This window comes from Periplaneta americana, chromosome 15 (genome assembly GCF_040183065.1).
Source record: "Periplaneta americana isolate PAMFEO1 chromosome 15, P.americana_PAMFEO1_priV1, whole genome shotgun sequence".
Lineage (NCBI taxonomy): Eukaryota > Metazoa > Arthropoda > Insecta > Blattodea > Blattidae > Periplaneta > Periplaneta americana.
Genome location: NC_091131.1, coordinates 118,586,379 through 118,607,036, shown reverse-complemented (window position 1 = coordinate 118,607,036; position 20,658 = coordinate 118,586,379). Strand labels below are relative to the sequence as shown.

The 20,658-nt window shown below is 35.7% G+C and overlaps 1 protein-coding gene across 4 annotated transcripts in view; it reads right to left on the bottom strand.

Moving 5' to 3' along the window:
* LOC138715292 (acyl-coenzyme A oxidase 1-like) overlaps positions 1–20,658 on the bottom strand; it is a 150,948-nt gene that overhangs the window by 68,341 nt on the left and 61,949 nt on the right. The window contains exon 1 of one of the 4 annotated variants that reach the window (XM_069848049.1): positions 3,643–3,865. The exons of 2 other annotated variants lie outside the window; for them this stretch is intronic. In XM_069848049.1, the coding sequence (XP_069704150.1) occupies positions 3,643–3,694 (52 nt within the window). In that variant the 5' untranslated portion in view covers positions 3,695–3,865. Of the gene's footprint in view, positions 1–3,642; positions 3,866–20,658 lie in introns of those variants that run through there. One more of the 4 variants, XM_069848054.1, reaches the window with a different exon arrangement.

Sequence of the window (20,658 nt, the reverse complement as noted above, 5' to 3'; positions counted from 1 at the left end):
TTATTATTATTATTGCGTCGTTTTATAGCAAATTTCATATTCAGAGTATTTTTCTGGATTTTTTTTTTCACTTCAGTTTCTTATATATCCAAGTAGGCTACATTCCTAAGGATCAAGCACCTTCATGTACCTATTGTGAATACAACAGGTTAACTTTTATAGTTATACTGGATACACTACAGAATAGAACAGCCAGGTAGTATTTCCAACGTCCTTGGATATTTTCCATAATCCGAGATTTTACAGCCACCAGTCACCTAACAAGGGTGGGGCGGGGTGGGGGTGTTTGTCATTATCACCAACTTGCTATTGGCAAGATCGAGGACCCTTCTTGTTTCTTTTATTATGTGACACGAGCTTGTGAAGATAGGACCTACAATCAATCCAGTTTCTGCTAAAACACGCTCAGAAGAATATTCCAAGGAAGGTCTTTATGCGAGAGATGGAATTCTTTTCTGTAAATTCTGTAATGTTAGGACTGATTATAGGCGAAGTGACACTTGTGAGAAACACGTAAATTCTGAAGTCCACAAAAGAAAGAAAGAAAAGTCGATAAACGACACAGAAACAAGGAAGAGGCAATTTGCCATCGGAGAAACATTTTCCAACGCAAAAAGAGCCAGAGGAGATAAAGAACAGTTTGTGATGGACACTACTAAAATTATGCTTAAAGGAAGTTAAATTAGACATCACATCATACTGATTAAAAAATAATGAAATTAAAAATAAAACCTGTTCACTCTCACAGGGAGAAAACATACATTATTTTCGCAAGTGCTATTGGTTTTTTTCGACGTTTTTAATGAATATGTGTTAAATACAGCCTTAATCTAACAAATATTGTCTACTGGCCATATCTGGAAGCTGTAGTACAGTTTTTGAAAAGTTATGAAAAGCCAACCAACTTAGTCACTGCATCTTTGGCAAAATTGTCTCCCCAGAAGGTGTCTTTGAAGATTAAAATACGAGCAGAATTTGTTGCAAATTACTGTGGTCTTCTAACTGATCCTATTATGAAGCTTTAATCAAAAGAAAACCAGTGGCACATAAAGTTATTGTGTGGTTGAAAATGATAAAAACTAAATTCACATTACTGTGGAAGGTCACTTTGACAACATTTCTTCACTAAATTCTCTCGCTCCAGAAATTGGCGAAGAAACAGTTAAAGAGTTTAAATTATGTGGGCAAAAAGTCATTTGTAAAATAAATTTTTGTTAACTGAGGAAGCTAAATTGCTTTCATTAATTTCAACTTTGTTTGACCCAAGCTTTACTCTTGCACCAAACGCCAATCATGAGAAAGTAAAGGAGATACTGGCGCAGATTCCCTTTCTCAATGATTGTGAACATGTTGTATTTTGTTACCAATATGTAACTTTTATTGATATTTTGAGAAGTCAATTGAAATCTGGAAAAGTAGACATTATACAGTAGAAGATTTAATGCTCCTCAAACTAAAAAACACAGTGTTTACCAAATTTTTTAGTTCCTGTCTGCAAACAGTTTAGTTGCCAGTTGTCCAATGGCGATTCTGAATTTTTTTTTTCCCCCAAGGTATAATTTAATTATAACAGATAGGCGCCTCGGAATGTTGGAAAAAATATTGAAACATGTGCAATGCTGCAGTTTGGGGATGTGGATGCTTTTAAAAATAAATGGAATTTCATAATTTCAAGTATGATAGAATAATCAGACATCGAGATTTTGGACCCGATAGAATAAGTTTACTAAGTCCATACTGTAGGCAACTTTGTCACTGTGTTTGAGGTGGATGGGAGTCGGTAGAGGGAGAGATATGTGTACATGAAACCAAGTGCAGTCCAGTCTGCTGGTGCTGTACAGTGACGTTCCAAAGAAAGACAACTAATTTATCAAACATTAAAATAAATCCTATAATGCGAAAATTTCAAAATAAATAATATACATTTCCTTTCGGCTTCTTTCATAAGCACATATGCAATACTTACACAATATACATAATAATCATACACAATAGACACAACTTATGATGCACAATACATTATATCCACACACTGTATGCAATATACGTAAATTATCCAATATTTTCACAATATATTTACAATATAATGTAATGAGAATTATTTATGTTCTGTTCAACTTGTTTATTTTCCAGTTTTCTCTTCTAGAATACTATTTGAACTGTTACAATGTACTACAATACATATTCTCAAGGTCTCAAAACTAAATTTTCTTCGGTTGTTGGCAAGGCAAAGTTTATATTGAGAGAAGTTCCGCTTTACATTACGGTACATGATGTAATGGGTGGGGGAAAAAAAAACACTAAGTCTCTTGGTATATTTTTCCATGAAAGCTTTGAAATTAGGGTTGTTTACTTTATTAAATGGTTGTTTATAGCTTCTATCATTTTACATAGATCTATGAAGAAGTCAGATTTTTTATTTGTAAGCGAATCTGACACAGGTAGAATTTCTTCCCTCTTAAGAGACAAAATATTTACATGTGAAATATGCTGTCGGGAGTTGCAATGGGTCTCAATGTATCGTGTTTTGTCTTCCCTTAGTTATATCCTAGATCATATATGTAACAGATAGATCATCGCTATGCTAAAATCGTTTGCACTTTGAACAGAACAACCGCCAGGATCGCCACCCGTCTGCCGTAAACGAACACGAGATGGCAGTACAGTCGCTAATGCAATTCAAATGAGAATTATGACGTGACTCCTTATATAACAACTAGATGGCAGCGTAGTGAACCTAACAAAAGTTGTTAACTTCAAAAACTATAAGGCCGACCTATCCAGCTATATATGATCTAGGGTTATATGTATCATGGTCTCCATTAAGTTCAAAATAATCACTTCCGAACTATGCACAAATAAATGCGTCTTAGAGCCTTTCGCTTTTGGCATACTTACTGTTAATTATATTCTTCGACTAATCAGATAGATAACCACATGCACCATCAAAACTAGAGTACTATCTCCTGCCCTCTTTTCTGACAAAGTGAACTAGGTTTACGAGACTGTTTTTATTATCAGAATAGTAATTCCTCTTCCTGCCTTATGAGTATGACTGAATAAATAAAGCACATGGGATAACAGGTAGGTCGCTACCCTTATTGCCCCCACCCACTACCGTCCTGCTTTCTAACTTGAGGGCTCACTGTTTTCGTCTATTGGGTCTAAAGTCTCTAAGCCTGATAATAATAGAATGAAGTTTAAAAAATTAATTTTCTCTGCAGGCCTAGTTATCTGATTTAGAGAAGGAAAACAATGATCATTGATCACACTAATGATCTAAAATACACATTTTTTTTGTAAATCAACCTAAGTTGTAGTGTTATCAATATCATAAAACAAATATGATATTGGCAAAAGTATTCAATGACATCATGTTTCAGTAGTATAATATTTACAGTAGTGCAATTATTTTTTTTGCCACACCGCACCTTTACCAGAATCCAACGAACCTTCAATGTTAATTATTTGGAAAGTAATATTCATATTGTGTTAATACTCCAATTTCAAAATAATTGTATTTTTCACAATTTCCATTAATCTCCACCAAGAGTACAAATCAATCTCCAACAATCTCTGCCGTCACCAATATTAAAAAAAAAACACACACACACAAATGACAAAATTAATCTCCATAAATACCTGCCCCTGATGATATTAATGTAAGTTGGCGAATAGCTACCGAGGGATGCATATACTGTACACAATGCAGTAAGCCTACGTACTGTATCTCAAAGACTACAAATGAGATTGGTCGAGTACCGTAAACAAGTCAAACACATACTTAAGTTCCTCTAGCTATCAAAAGAGGCGGTATAGTTAACGAAACCTTCAAGCCGAACTAAATGCTTGAGTGCGCCAAAGCATTTAGTAGCTAATAACCTTATGGTGGGGTAAGCGAGCTCGCTTGCTACGAGTAGGAGCGTAGCAAGGGAGAGATCCTTCTCAGTCCACTTTCTTCTTCCCCAGACGTACAGGCAGGTTTCACGAGATACCGAATGGCCTATACATACATGATATAAGCACAGTCTAGTATATACAGTCACGAAGTTTGGGATGATTTTTTGCAATTCTCGCGATAGTTGCTAGCCGCTTGGAGCGCTGTGAGTACTCGGAACAATAGACTGTGCCACAGCCATCGTAATCTAATACAGGCCGTAAGGCAGACCATGTAACTCGCTTAACCCGATCACGAAGAGCGGCGTTTCAACCATATAAATTAGTTGGAATGCATAAACAGTAACATATGTTTCTCTAAAACGTAGTGTAATTCCATTAATAAAATTTAAAACAATGATTATGAGACAATTCAGACATAATTCACTTGCGAGTTAAGGTGTAATATTATTTGTGGTGTGAAAATTACGTTCTTCGTATGTGTAATACCTGCCTTTATTTCGATTAAATATTGCGAAATTCTTGTACATTCATTTATGCACGAATCAATAATTTTCAATTGCACCGCACGGATATTTAGATATATTGAAATTTAGGTTATATTTACTGTACAGTTGCCCCTTTCTGTCTAAATTTAGTGATCTCCAATGCCTTGCCATTCATATGACAATTATAGGTTATGTTTACTATATTTAACTTATATTCCTAAATTCGCAATCATACATTATAATTAAGCATAATGTCATATATGATACCCCGGGAATTCAATTTGTATGTATTTTAATATTACATTGAGTGCTGAATTATTGTATTTATCTACTACTTAAGAGACGAAGTAACACAATTGTACGTACACTAATTTCATTGGAATGGTATGGTAAATGTTGTGTCTAAAATTAAGGAAGGTAGATGTGCTAAATTGAAATCACAATATAAATTCTTTTTTATTAAACCTCAAAATAGCTTCCATTCTAAACTTAAAATGTTAACGCGAACAGATTATGTTAACATGTAAAATTCTCTTCACATTAAAATAACACAGTTTTGTAATTATTTCTGCAACATATTATGCAACAAGAAGTAAACGGAACTTATGGACACAATACACTAAATAAAGCTTAGCAATGATACGCAATAAAGTTATAATATAATATTTCACTGAACTCCATACACTGAAATAGAAAACCCGAACAAACATTACGGCCTGGTCTAGATTGAAAAGGCATTGACTGTGCCGTATTTCGCATTTTTGTGAAAAGCTATGTAAACTGTGAAATGTTCGTTATCGGTTGTAATAACTGTAAATGGCTCAAATATAATAATTTGAATAATAATATGGGACAAGGAGACGTTTGTGGTACTATAAATATTGTAAGAAAAAGAGGTTAGAGTTATCCTTCTTCCGAAAGATCCAGGAAGGTGAGTTTATAGAATATAATATAGCTATATATGTTATGAAAATAATATATAAACCTTATGTATTTAATATTTCAAAAGTGGAAGGAAGGTGTTAATTTTTTCAAAAGAACACGATATCGAAAGTACAATACATTTTATGGTCTGCTAGGGAAAGTCTCTGTGATGAGGCGATAGTAGCGATCCTGGTGGTGAGCAACTATCTATGTTTGTATATTTAGTAAGTATTGAGCTTCGTGACTGTATATACTAGACTGTGATATAAGTATGTTATGCAAATTGCAGTATGACGGCAGTATTACTTATCTGACGAATGATTATTTATCGGTGGCCAGGGTTGCCAGATAAAGGAAACCCAACTTTTGTATCAACTTATGAAAATTGTCGAACTTCAGCAAAATTTTTTTTTAATTAAAGTAAACTTTATTGTACATAAATAAATACATTATAGTTGGGAATAACAAACAGAGAAAAGAAAACAAAAGAAAAAAAATAACGACACTTGTTTATGGGTATTGCCCACTGGCAATCCCAAAAGTACCCATAGCCTCATATCACTATGCCGTTTTCTTTTTAACCATCTGTGGGCTGGATCTTGTGGTGGATTAGTGACAATTACTTGAAGTAGCGGATTCATGTGGTTTAGGAAGGAGTTGTACAGTCTGATGTAGCTCTGTCTTATGACCTCCGTCACATCAGGAATACAGAGATCATCGTGCAGGTTCTTGTTGCTAATATACCAAGATGCACCAGACATCAGCCTCAAATAGCGATTTTGCATGACCTGTATTCTTCTTATTTGCGATGCAGAAGCAGATCCCCAAATTGAACATCCATATTGCCACACAGGGCGCACGATTGAAATATAGATAAGTCTCTTGTAGTGTAGAGGCAATGGAGATTTGTCTTGAATAATGTGTTTTAGCAGATAGATTCTGTGTCTAATTCTTTTAACAATAGCTGATATGTGGTTATGCCAAGTAAGTTTGTTATCCAAGATTAATCCAAGATATCTGACAGATTGAGCCACTGGTACTACTGAACCACATAACGTTACTGGATAATTTACAGTGTTTCTCTTATAAGTAAATCTGACTAAATTTGATTTTTGAGGATTCATAATTACTCGCCATTGCTTACACCATGTGGAAATTTTTTCACAAAAAATGTTCAGTTGTTCTGCTGCAAATTCACAAGTACCTTTACTGAGAATGGCAACATCATCAGCAAAATGGGCTATTGTTAAGTGATCTTGAGTTGGAAAATCCGATTTATATAGAATATAAGGCAGTGGTCTCAAAATACTACCCTGAGGTACTCCAGATTGAACAATATTTGATTTTGACTGAGCAGATTCGTATTTAACGGAGAATGTACGTTGTGAAAGGTATGACTTGATTATTAAATAATACGTATATAGAATATAAAGCAGTGGTCCCAAAATACTACCCTGAGGTACTCCAGACTGAACAATATTTGATTTTGACTGAGCAGATTCGTATTTAACGGAGAATGTAGGTTGTGAAAGGTATGACTTGATTATTAAATAATAGGTATCTGAAACATGATTGTTAAGCTTTGAGAGCAAGCCTTCATGCCATACTTCATCAAATGCCTTTTCTGTGTCTAGGAAGAGACCCAAGCACACCGCCTTTTCCTCATATGTATCTAAAATAGTATCTGTGATCCGATGAAGTTGTTGTGGACAAGAGTGTTTTGCTTTAAATCCAAACTGCGTTGAAGGAATAGTCCCTTGGAGTTGTTTTAAGAGATGAGGTATAAGTAGTTTTTCAAATATTGTTTATAGTAATGGCAGCAGACTTATTGGGCGGTAATTTGAAGGGTTGCTTTTGTCTTTATCAGGCTTGGGGATCATAACCACTATGGCATGCTTCCATTGTCGAGGGAAATATGTTAAACGTAAAACTGCATTGTAGATTTGTGTTAGAAGAACGAGTAGCAAAAAAAATTGTCGTACATTTCTCACGTTCCTAATATACGTAGTGTTCTGCCCAAGGGTAGGTCTTTTACTGCAACCCCAGCATTATCTAATCTTTCCTATTTTTTCCTTTCTTCTTAGTCTCCTCATATGATCCATATACAGTATCTTAACGTAGTCTATCATCTATAATATCTTCTTCTGCCTCGAACTCTTCTCCTCTTACCATTCCTTCCACTGCATTCTTCAGTAAGTAGTTTCTTCTCGGCCAGTGGCCCACCCAATTCCTTTTTCTATTCCTGACCAGTTTCAGCATCAATCTTTCTTCACCCACTCTTCCCAACATAGCTTCATTTCTTATTCTATCTGTCCATTTCACACGCTGCATTCTTCTCCATATCCACATTTCAAAAGCTTCTAGTCGCTTCTCTTCACTTCGTCGTAATGTCCATGTTTCTGATCCATACAATGCTACATTCCACACAAAGTACTTCACTAGTCCTCTTTCTTAATTCTTTTTCCAAAGGTCCACACAAGATGCTCCTTTATCCATTAAAAGCTTCCTTTGCCATTGCTATCCTCATTTTTTGACTTCGTGGCAGCAACTCAAGTTACTATACACATCAAAAAAAGTTTGGAACCAAACAGACTTTAAGAGCCTTTTCATATTCCAGTATCAATTGAGTTTGAATAAGGAAGCCAGTGACTACTTTAACAATCTATACTAATAATAAATGTATAACCAAAATTGTTCTGATACTTTCGCTTTTTCAAGAATAATTGGTGTAAACATGTATAATTAACTATCCTGAGACCAAAAATCGAGTTTTTGAAATTTTTGTTTGTATATCTGTCTGTCTGTCTGTCTGTCTGTCTGGATATTTGTTACCTTTTCAAGCGTTAATAGCTGAACCGATTTTGTATGAAAATTAGTACCGTATCTAAATTAAGCTGGATCCAATTAGAATTTAGGCAATATGGTGTTCAAAATACTTTCCTTGAAAGAGGAGTTATAAGGGTGGCTGAATTAAATAAATCGAAATATCTCTTTTTATTAATGATTTTAGTAGAATGTTGCATAATAGAAGTTGCTTTAAAATGTTTCTGACAGGTTTTGTTCTATGCAAAATATTGATAGGTCTGACATTTAACGAAATATATGAGTTTTAAAATAACAATGCTTTTTATGTCATTGCCGCCTCGGTCACATTAATATATGGTCGCTCCCTGATGGGGAGGTTTTTCGGGTGAAGCTCGTGAAACGGCACTTCACCTGTTTACTAAGCGCAACTTCACTTATTTACAAATATTTTAATATTTTATTTTATTTCACTTCATTTTTGTCTTTTACGTTCTGCGTTGTGATATGTTCTGCACTTAAGTATTCTGCATTATGGAACACTAGTCCCATTCATTATGGTTGGCGCAGAGTGGATAAGGGTGATAATTGTAGCTATATCCCTCTTTGAGACGTAGAGCTTCTCAATTTGCGGATTTGTTTACGGGTAACCATGGCAACGAACCCTTATAAGATTTCTATAGAACCTGCCTGCGAGGGTACTTGAATCGCTGACAAAACATTTCTCTTGTAACTGCAAACACCTTATAGCCTCCTGGCTTGGCTCTTTTGAAAGGAAAATAACGGCACGCGAATACAATGAGATAAAATCCCTTGTCTTTCACAGTGTTCACACTTCTTTGTACCCGTTAATTTCAGTTTGTAAGTCGTGGGAATAGAGTGACTGTGTTATATCTTGTTGCTAAAAATATATATTAGAAGATCAAGTTAACTTAGCAGTTATTTATTTTTAGTGATAGTTTTATAATTATTTTTAAAAGTGGTGACTCAAATATTTTTATTAACAACGAGGAATGTATCCTATAAACATAAACGATATAGTGTGTAACTGTGTAGCGTGTTACAGACACCATTTTCGCGATGGACTGAAGGTGATGAAAGAGATGTAGTGTTAGCGGGGAAACCACCGGCGTGGCTCAGTCGGTTAAGGCGCTTGCCTGCCGGTCTGAAGTTGCGCTCGGGCGCGGGTTCGATCATCGCTTCGGCTGATTACCTGGTTGGATTTTTTCGAGGTTTTCCCCAAGTGTAAAGTGAATGTCAGGTAATCTGTGGCGTATCCTCGGCCTCATCTCGCCAAATACCATCTCGCTATCACCAATCTCATCGACACTAAATAACCTCGTAGTTGATACAGCATCGTTAAATAACCGACTAAAATTTAAAAAAATTGTAGCGGGGAAACCAACACTTGTTATTAATATATCGGCAAAAAAGTTGAAAAGGAAAGGTGCAAGATCTTACAACAAACATTTTAAAAGTGCGTGGTACAGTGAATATCAGTGGCTGTGCGGTAGTTCTTATTTGGAAAAATTGTTTTGTTGGCCCTGTTTTTTAGTTGGAATAAAAAAATCGGCATGGAACTCGGATGGATTTTGTGAAAACAGATTAAGTTTTTGTCAGTTTTTTTTAAGGCTAAAGAAAGGGTTGAATTTTCAGGGCGGAAATATGTTAACCTGTCAGAAGGTGAACTTTTTCAAAAGTACAAACAATTATTTTTTAAATACGTGACGACATTTTCATGCAAGTTAACACTAGACATCAAGACATTGAACAGCTTCAGTTTTGCTCTTTTGCCAATACTTCAAAATTTCTTCAGCATTGAAATATTTTTCCTTCTAATGCTCTTGCCTCTCTACAAAAGACTTTCCCAAATTTGTTCAAAGTAAGTCGTTTGAAAACAGAACTAGAGCTTCTCTATGCAGATCTTGAGTACCAGAACATTTTCCCCGATACAAGCACTAAAACTTGTAAGACAAAACAATGACGTATTGAAGAAACCTATAGGCTCTTTTCCCTTATTGTGACATTACATTCAACAAGCGTTTCAGTGGAGCGAAGTTTTTCTGCATTCAACTGCATAAAGACAAATCTTCGCAATTCAATGGCACAAGGAAGATTAACATCATTGGCGTGCATCTCCATTCACAAGGACTTGCTACATGATCTGATTGAGAAGCAGCAATTTCATGATGACATCAGTGACAATTCTCCTTCCGTAGAGACAGACGAATCAAATTAAGCTACAAACAATAGGTAAATCGTACATCATGTTCCTTAATAAAAGAGCTTCACCATACTTTGAGGTTGCGAGCCGCCACTGGTCGGTAGAGCATCGGTATATCAACTCGGTAAGCGCTCTTCATGCCGAGTCAATGTCGCAGCCATATATTTCATTTGGTAGCCTCATGCATCGTTTACAATGACGCGACACACGCGACACGACATTACATAAATTATGGCCCAATAGCCGTGGCGAAAACGTCATCGTGCGCCGAGCCACTGTGTAACCTGCAACGTGCATAGCACCTATGGAGGGAGGCGGACACGCGAAGGGGAAGTGAAGCAACTGTCTTACTTATTAACGGATTTTCATTTTCCTTACGTCAAGCACTTAAATACAATTTTATACAGTACAAGGCTACAAACTAATGTTTAGTACGTGTAACGAAGAAAGAAATGAAGAATGAAACATAGGACACATTACCACAACCTAAAATTAACTGTCTTCAGAATGTCTCTGCGACAGAGTTTTAAAATCAGGAATGATGTCACGTACTGCCAGTCGTAGTTGATCACGAAGGTATTTGTCTGTCGGTCGTGATCTAAATTTGGTTTTTACTATTTTCATTGTTAAAGATAATTTTCCAAAAACGTAAGTTGTAGCGAACATGGCTTCAAAAGAGAAAGCGAAAGAACGAAGCTTCGGATATTTATTTTTGGCAAAGATTTGAAAAGTTCAACATTTGTCAAGTCCTTACAGCTAGCTTTCATTTAACATCACATTGCAAATCTGTGAGTTTAAATTGAAGATCTAACCGCATTATTCCTACATCTGCTGATAAATGATCGATGTACAGAGATAATAATTATAATAATAATAATAATAATAATAATAATAATAATAATAACAATAACAACAACACAACCTTTTAATGTTTCATCAGTAACATGTAGTATAATGCTGTTTTATGTTATACCACCGTTTTCTCGTAAGACTTGTGAACAAATCATACATTTAATATTCTCATTCATATTGGCATCCTCCCATCCTACTTGAAACTTCCGTTTTTGTAGATGTACATGTATTCGAGAGAGACATTGCGACGATATGCCACTCGCAGATCAGAGACAAATACAAATGGAACGGAGTTTGACTCCAGTGAGTGAGAGGGTGGGGGTTGGGGGAGATAGGAAGCACAGCTATCACTGCGAGCCACAATGTGCTCGTGAGTCGCATTTTCGCCACCGCTGCAATAGGAAATCAGAATTCCATGACTTCCCGACGCAGATCGCGACGCGACGAAAGTTGAAATTGAGTTAACTTTTACCGCGCGACGTTACCGGAATGCATATGTGTTTTGTTTATGATGGCGTCGTCTGCAACAAAATTGAATACTTTTCAGATGAGATGTTGATAGAATTGGTCAAAGGATATCCTGAATTATACAGAATGAACCGTGAGTAATGTCGTTAATTTCAAGAGGTTATTCTTTAGGATATTTCAAACAAAACAGTTTAATACAAATTTGCTCGTTTTTGCTTCATTTTCGAGAAAAAAAATATTTTATGTGTAACATTTCATAGCATATTTTGGGAAAGCCATTGAATTAACTTAATTCCCAATATGCTTAGTCAATTTAAGAGACCAGTGTATTATGATAAAAAATAGTTTTGTCGTTTAAATATGCAGAAATTTCATATGAACAAATGTACATTTTCGTTCTGAAAAGGATTTTTAAAAAGTTACATTTGTTCGGATCAAATTTCTGCATATTTATTATCATAATACACTGCTCTCTTAAATTGACTGAACATATTGTGAATTAAATCAATGTTTTTTCCAAAACACGGTAAGAAATGTTTCATACAAAACAGTTTTTATCTCGAAAAGGAAGTAAAAAGGAAAACAATAATTGTATTAATTTTTTTTTGTTTAAAATATCTCAAAGAATAACCCTCAAATTAATGGCATTTATTTACGGTTCATCCTTTACATTACGGTTTGTTTACCTGAAATACACAATGCTTTTCACCCAGGGCTCCTATTCAGTTCGGAAATTTTATTTTTTTTTTTTCCAATAACCTTCAACTTTCGTGAAATTGCCCTCACAGAATTTCCACTGAATGAGGTGCTTTTCAATTTATCTCAGATTACAGGACTTGTTTCTAAAACTATAATGGACATTGTGGAAGTTGCAATAGAAAAATCGTAAGAGAAAGAACGTAGGGAATCCCCTACAACCAAAGTCTTAAAGAGAGATACCAACTATTAGGGAAACCTAACCTCAAAGTTACGCTTAGCCGCTCTGCTGGATGCCCCGCATTGGACGTTCGCGGAATTGCGAACACCAGTCCGCGATGCGATACTGCGATGTCGCGTCATTGTAAATCCAGCATCACACGGATCAGCGCAGCGCAGTAACGATACAACATGTTTTCGGCATGCAGCCTTGCTGCACATTTCTCACACGGAAAGCAGCATTTACCGAGTGAAGTTGTGAGTATTTCTATTTGTAATAAAGAACACTTTACCATTATGTCAGTGGAAATACAGTTAGTTCTTGAGGAAGATAAATATCCATGTCTTTACAATTTCAATATTCACGAAAACATATAACAGAAAAGACGTGGGGAGAAGTTGGCCAAACTCTTGAAAAGTCCTCTTTGTCATTCTGTACATTGACAAGAATTTTTCATCATCTAGTGTCAATTCTCGTGCTGTTACAAACAACCTACAGTTGATATTTCTTTCAATGTACGGATGTACCCAGTTCAGGGTTGCCAGATCGATTTTACCTAAAGTCGCCAAGTCTTGGTGCTATTGTAGCCAAATGTCGCCAGTTTTCTACTGTAAAAATAGGTAATCTCAATGTATGCGTTTTTATGATAATATAATAAAGTGTTGCTTTATGTCATATTTATGTAATAAATTCTGTAAATTTAACATTTATGGCATACGCTTTGCATTCCTTTTGTACCGATCTTCTCAAATTTTCCCCACTTCTCCAATTTTGCATAATAAAAGTCACTGCTACAACCCATTGCAAATTAAACCAATCTCACTCAACAACACCTTTGAATAAATTAAACATATGGGGAGTAAAGTTGGCTTGGAACTACGGTTAGATTGCTAATTTTTATATTGCTAGAAAATTCTCTACAATGCTTGGTCTACAAGATCCGTTGTTGGTCCTCTGATTAAAAAAGCGCAGTAGGCCTATTTCTGGGACGAGGAAGATACGATACGTTTGTTTAAACAAGTGTCAAAGTTGGTGACAAGTTTCGGCATGTATTACAATGGTAATATCTAGTACCATATTTAATATCGGTCATTGGATTGGATTAGCGATGTATCAGCAATGAACTACCCAACAGAATAAAGTAAATAAAATAAAATAAATAAACGATTACGTGAAGTTTTTCTGTGCCGTCCAAATTTAGCCAAATTCCAGGCAACAGTCGCCCAAATGGCGATAATCGCAATTCTTTAAAAATAGGTCGCAAAACCTCTATTTATGTAGCCCAAACGGTGAAATATCGCCCAATCTCGCAACCCCGACCCAGTATCGTTTCCTTTTCCTTCGTAACCTTAAATACACATAGAACACAATGTCCTTTCATCACTAGACGACATGCCCTTTAGAATATTCAGTAACTACTGAGAATTTAGAAAATTTGCAGTGGAGTTATGCAGAGAAAAACACATACATGCCGTACCATGAGGGAGTCCAGTGCGGTACAACATCGTTCAATCAAATGTTGCACTGCTGCTCCACCGACCCGTCAGGGAGGGCCCTAACAAATGACTCACTATTTATTTAAAAAAGGCCTTGCTCAACAATCGGAAAATATTCATTTAACAAACCATTTCATACGGATGATATTCGTATGTATTTATTTATAACATACTAAATATTATAATTATAAAGAGAAAGTGTTTGTGTGTTTGTATGAGGCAATCTCAGGAAACTATTTAATCGATTTGGATAGTTCTTTCATCATTGGGAAATATAGTTCCTTTTTAGATCGACATAGGCTTTATGTCACTACAGAAGCTCCTGAATGAATCGAGGACTGGGCACAAATGCATAATAAGGTATGAATAAAACAGATCCTTACGCACAGAAAAATTTATAATTATACTGTCGAAACTGAAGATGAATGAGTCATATGTAGTTAAATTTAATGCTATTAGAAGGTGATAAAATTTTATGTCTGATTTGCGTTGCGTTTATTTATGAACCAATGACAGAGACGGAATAATTGTATAAATATATTATACATGCGACACATACATATTAAGTAATAATAATTGAGTAAGATAACGGTACATATTTTTGTTTAAATACCATATTTGGGTGAGCTACAGTACGGTAATTTATATTTAAACTTTATTTGGTCCACGTAAAACATTAATTTTTACTGGATTTTATTTTTTTGTCCATCGAACATAATCGTATTTTTACGAATGTTGTCGTAGAAGTCAAGTAGATCTATTTCACCTGGACCAAAGATAAAAAGAAATTAGTAAAAATTAGTATTTTACCTTTGAGCTCACTGGAGCTGTTAATTTTCTAGATTATCCGAGTCATTTTACAAACTGCCATGAAATGGCGTTCTTTTGCTCATCATGTACCCACATTTGTTTCCTGTGGTTCTAAAAATAATATTTATAATTAATATATTATTATATAGGCTATATAAATAATATTTATAATTAACTGTAAAGTGTTTTTATTTATGTAAACAAAGATGCGCAATGAGGCTAACACAAAAAATGATGTTTGTACACAATCCACGCTATATTCATATTCGTTTGGAATGATTTGTTAAGGAATGTATTCAAGACTAATTTGGAAACACGTTAAACGAATTATTCTTGCACGAAAACGGATGCTCCCTGGACCAAATAGTCGTATATTTAATTATGCAATTACTTTATAGTTCCACCTCGTATTGCATGACGTTATGGCTGAGATACATATTGCTAATTGTTTTATTAATAAAATTAGGTCATAACTGACCGAGTACTGGGTGTTCATTTCAAAGTGTGTCATGACGTCACTGTTGTTGGGTCACCGATTTGAAGCGAGTTTCAGCTTATATGTTAGAGAAGTTGCCTATTATTTAAGGCGTTATACAATCTGAACTTCAGAACGTGTACGGTATAACTTGAACTTCCTAGCAACAGATGGCGGTCTGTACGGTCTGTGTGCTACAACAGTCTACTATATACAGTCGCGAAGCTCAATATGTAGTAAAAATGCAAACATGGGTAGTTGCCCACCACTAGGATCGCTACTATCGCCTTATCATCGCAGATCTCTCTCCTAGCAGACGACAAAATATGTTATACTTTCGTTGTCGTGTTCTTTTGGAAAAATTAACACCTTTCTTCCATTATTGAAATATTAAATGCATAAAGTTAATTTATTATTTTAATGAAGTATATTAAATTCCACCATAAACTCGAAGATGCCTGCAAGAAATAAGTTAATATAATTTTTGTTTGTGCAAAACGAACTGAAATTTACTATAATAGCTTCACTCATTCAACATTATAGCGATAATCAACTGTGAAACCAATAAATATTAATTTTCATTTCCCTTTACAACAATAATAATGGAAATATGAATTAATGGAGTAACTTACGTGTACCGGTAGTTGTAGTGTAGACTTACGTAGTTAACAAAGTGGGATGAGGTTAAGCAATAATAATCACACCAGAATTGGAAATAAAACGTGATCAATAAATTTTATTGTAACAGACTTTTTCTACTTCTCTAGTAAAGCAACAAATAAAAATAACAACAAAATTAACAGCTATAATTAAAAACATATCCTTTGAAAGAAAAAAGTAGGCCTAAGCAATAATAATCCCACCAGAATTGAAAATAAAACGTGATCAATAAATTTCATTAAATCGAACTTAATTTTTCTACGTCTTTAGTAAAATAACGCATAAAAATAATAACAAAATTAATAGCTACAATTGACAATATATCCTTTGAAAAAAAAAAAGTAGACCTAACCTTTATTTCTCTGGAAATTTAGCAGCCTAAGTGACAGAACTTTAACCGGTATCTAATGTCCTTTCGGTTAGATTGAAACATTTCATTGTGAAATTTAAGAATATAATTTATTCAAACAGTCACAAAGAACTTCAAAATTAAGAGTTTTGTTTCTGCACAGCATTCTTGTGGAAACCCAGGAACCTTTCTGAATCTTTCGGAAATCGGAAAAAGGATAACTCTGGCCTCTTTCTCTTACTGTTGCTACAATTTATTGCACTACAAACGTCTCCTCCTTGTCCCATATTATTATTCCAATTATTATATTTTAGCCATTAACATTTTCATTACAACCAATAACGAACATTTCACAAGCATCAATGTGAAATACGCAACGAGCTAGCACTCGATAGAAATACGACACAGTCCAAAGTCGACCATGGACAGTCTATTGTTTCTAGTTGCTAACCGCTTGGAGCGCTTTATCACGAGATTTGCAAAAAAACACCTCAAGCTTCGCGACTGTATATAGTAGACTGTGGTGCTACCATAACCTCTTTCGAACTGTGTTTTGCGCCGGCAAGTCGTACGCAGGGTATTTGTTATCATCGGTTGCGTACGGTAACATTCCACAACACAAATCAAATGCTCCGTGTCCATGTTGACCGTCGAAGTTGATGTCAACAAATACGTAAGTAATCGTCTTAACCCTCTCCCAATATCCCGACAGTACGTATTTCCAAACAGTTCACATTCCTGCCACTACCGGCGTTACCGTACGTATCGGTACGTACTCTTCAGAATGAACGCCGTACTTGCTAGGCAACTTCTCTGCCTCTTAGGTTATACACCTCTGCGGAAGTGTAGGAAGATTGAATTCTCTAGGGTCATCGGCTAGCCACATGACGGCATACAGCGAGCCATGACACATTTTGAACTGAACATCCAGTATATAAGGTCTCGCGCTCAGAGGGGTGGAGTTCGAGGTTTGGGGTGGCCTACAAACCGCAAGTCGTGTAAAGATGTTGCTTTGCTAATTATTCAATATGAAGTGTTGTACACTATACAGAACTGTTACCTATTAAGTATATATTCTCAGTGAGCACATCGTGTATGTAGAGTAATGTGTTATAATTCTGAGGTTGTATTCATTGATTTAAATACGTTACAGTGTGAAAGGATAACGAAGTTTCGTCTTATTTTGTAATGTAGGTTGGACATTAATAAATAATGTGTCCCATTTTGTAGGTTCTATATACTATCGATTACATAATGTAGATCGACTGGGCGACGTGCGACAGGCACGAAGACCATGCAACACGCGGCAAACCATCTCGCGTACTCTCGGCAGTTATATTATTACTGAACTGACCTAGAATATAAGAGGTGTTGGAAATGATGACCTTCTGCTGCAAACACATCTCTGACATCTTTTAAGGATTTAAGTGTGCTATTGATAGACATTTCGCTAGCCCCGCTACGAGCGTGCTAAACTAGCCCCGACTTTGCCAGAGGAGGGACAAATTATTCATATCGCTAACATTGGTTTATGAATATGAAAAACGTTAGTTTCGCTGATCATCCACCGGAAGCCCGCGCTAAAAATGTCTATGAATACGGCCCTACGAGTTCCAATGGCTTCATATGCTGTGGTTTTAGAGACACCAATTTTTTGCGCAAGATAGCGGAGATATTTCTATGAGTCGTACTCCAATCTTTCTCATATTTCATCCGTTTTTCCTCAGTAAGTACATCACGTGGTGTTTTGCTGCTTTTATTCAATACTGACCCAGTTTCTCTAAATGTTTAACGAGGTTGCATATAGTGTTGACATGTGGAACAGTAACATTAGAAAATCTTCTTGCAAATCATCTTTTTACTTTTTCACAATCGCTCTTTTCCGATAAGTCTCTACCATGAAAATCCTTTGCTCTAATGTAAATTTAAAATTTCTGTGGTGCTATGTGAACGAACTAATCTAAACACTTCACTAACACAATCAGAAGAAAAACATGCATCTAACGTAAAACAACCACTTCTAAATCTAAACACTCACTTAACTTCGCCAGAAAGAAAGAATTATTATTATTATTATTATTATTATTATTATTATTATTATTATTATTATTATTATTATTATTATTATTATTATTATTATTATTAACACAATCAGAAGAATAATACGCAATCTAAAGTCAACACAATCACTCCTAAACCTAAACACTTCACGTACACAATCAGAAGAATAACAAGCAATCTAACGTCAACACAATCACTCCTAAATCTAAACACTTCACGTACACAATCAGAAGAATAACACGCAATCTAAAGTCAACACTATCACTCCTAAATCTAAACACTTCACTAACACAATCAGAAGAATAACACGCAACCTAATGTCAACAAAGCCACTCTAACAGAATTACTGAAATGGACTGTCGAGCGTTCGGGAGATGATTTGCCCTGGATTGCTAGGCCTTCGTGTCGGTCGACCTATATTATGTAAACGAACGCTCTGTAGATGACACCACGCGAATGTGCCTTGCTCTACCGAGAATCATGGCAGACAGCACTTAGGCTCCGCTGCCTGCTAGAGGAGCAGTAGTGCATGTGGTGTTTTGAATTCGATTTGTTTTTCGTTCATTTAATGGATAAGTGTAAGTTGGACATTAATAATTTCGGGTAGTGTTCTCTGAGAAAAGATTTTATACGTTAATGTTAGGCAAGCAGGCCTGTGCTATACTTGAAAATGCCAAAACAAAAATCTCAGTTATACCGAAACACTTCTGCGTGAAGGCAAAGTTCTCAGAGAATTAACAAACAACGAGAGCGTATTGCTAGAACCACAGTCTAGTATATACAGTCGCGAAGCTCAATACGTAGTAAATATGCAAACATTAGATAGTTGCTCACCACTAGGATCGCTAATATCGCCTCATTACAGGCAATGCAAAATAGTACCGTCACAGTCTATTGTTTCTAGCACCTTCAAAACTCAAGCTTCGTGACTGTATGTAGTAGACTGTGCTAGAACTAGACGGCGTAGTCGAATGTTAATACGTATGTTGGCATTCCATTACGATATAAATATCGATTATTCTCATTAATGATATTTGTCTTGCACCAGCCTCGTTGACGTCCCTCTGCTGATGACCGTTGTGTTTCAACTATAACTTGAAAATACGAGACCTAAAGAATTCGCTCGGGCACGAAAGAAATGACATATACACAACATATTCAAATAGGTAAAACGGATAAAATGAAACGCAAAAATGGGGTAATGCACCAAACGTATTATGTTGTGCTGCTGGGAACGTTGTTCTTCCTAAGACTCAAGAGCCCCCACAACCATTTAAAAAGTTACTTATAGTAGTATATCCGTTATCAACACGTTTTAAATAATATAAGCACAGTCTACTATATAGTCACGAAGCTTGAGTTTTGAGGGTGTTAGAAAGAATAGGTTGTGACGGTACTATTTTGCATTGCCTGTAATGAGGCGATATTAGCGATCCTAGTGGTGAGCAACTATCTACTGTTGTCACGCCAGGAGAAGGCGGCTGAAGTACTTAGACGGGGCGGAGGGGAAACAGTCGCGCATGCGCACCGCGCTGTTCACTGCAATATTCCTGTTTCACAAACATCTACTGCACGTGTCTATGAATCTTTGCGACTTTGTGAAAATAATAGTGGGGTTTTTACTGTAGTGTTTTATTAGTTTCAACAAGACAATTGTTTTCAGTATACCACAGATCTTGTATTGCTTTAGTTATCCTTTGCTTTTCGTGTTAATAGTGTTGATAATAATACAGTTAATAGAATTTATGTTATTGTATACTGTTATTTAGGTTTATAGCAGTTTTTTGTTTATTGTAAATATGTCGAGAAAGATGAAACAAGGATTGACAATCTATAGCGAAGAAAGGAATATTATTAGAAGTGCAAAATAATTCTGTGATGAAGAAAAACAACAACAGTGCCTTTGCATTCCTCTTACGAAACCTACAGCAAAGGTAGAAAAGTACTCTAATCTATCCACAAGAACAATACAGCGTATAAGGAATGAAATGAAAGACTACACAGAAGAAAGTGCGTTGTCGACACCTGAGGGAGAAAAAAAATGTAAACGTCCAGACTACCGAAACGCAAATGTAGATGACTTCGACGGGAGATTGACAAAAAAGATATAATTGAGAATTTTTATTTGAAAAAGAAAGAGGGCCACCGGCGTAGCTCAGGAGGTAGCGCATTTGCCTGCTGATCTGCAGTTGTGCTCGGGAGTGAGTTCGATTCCCGTTTGCGCTGACTACGTGGT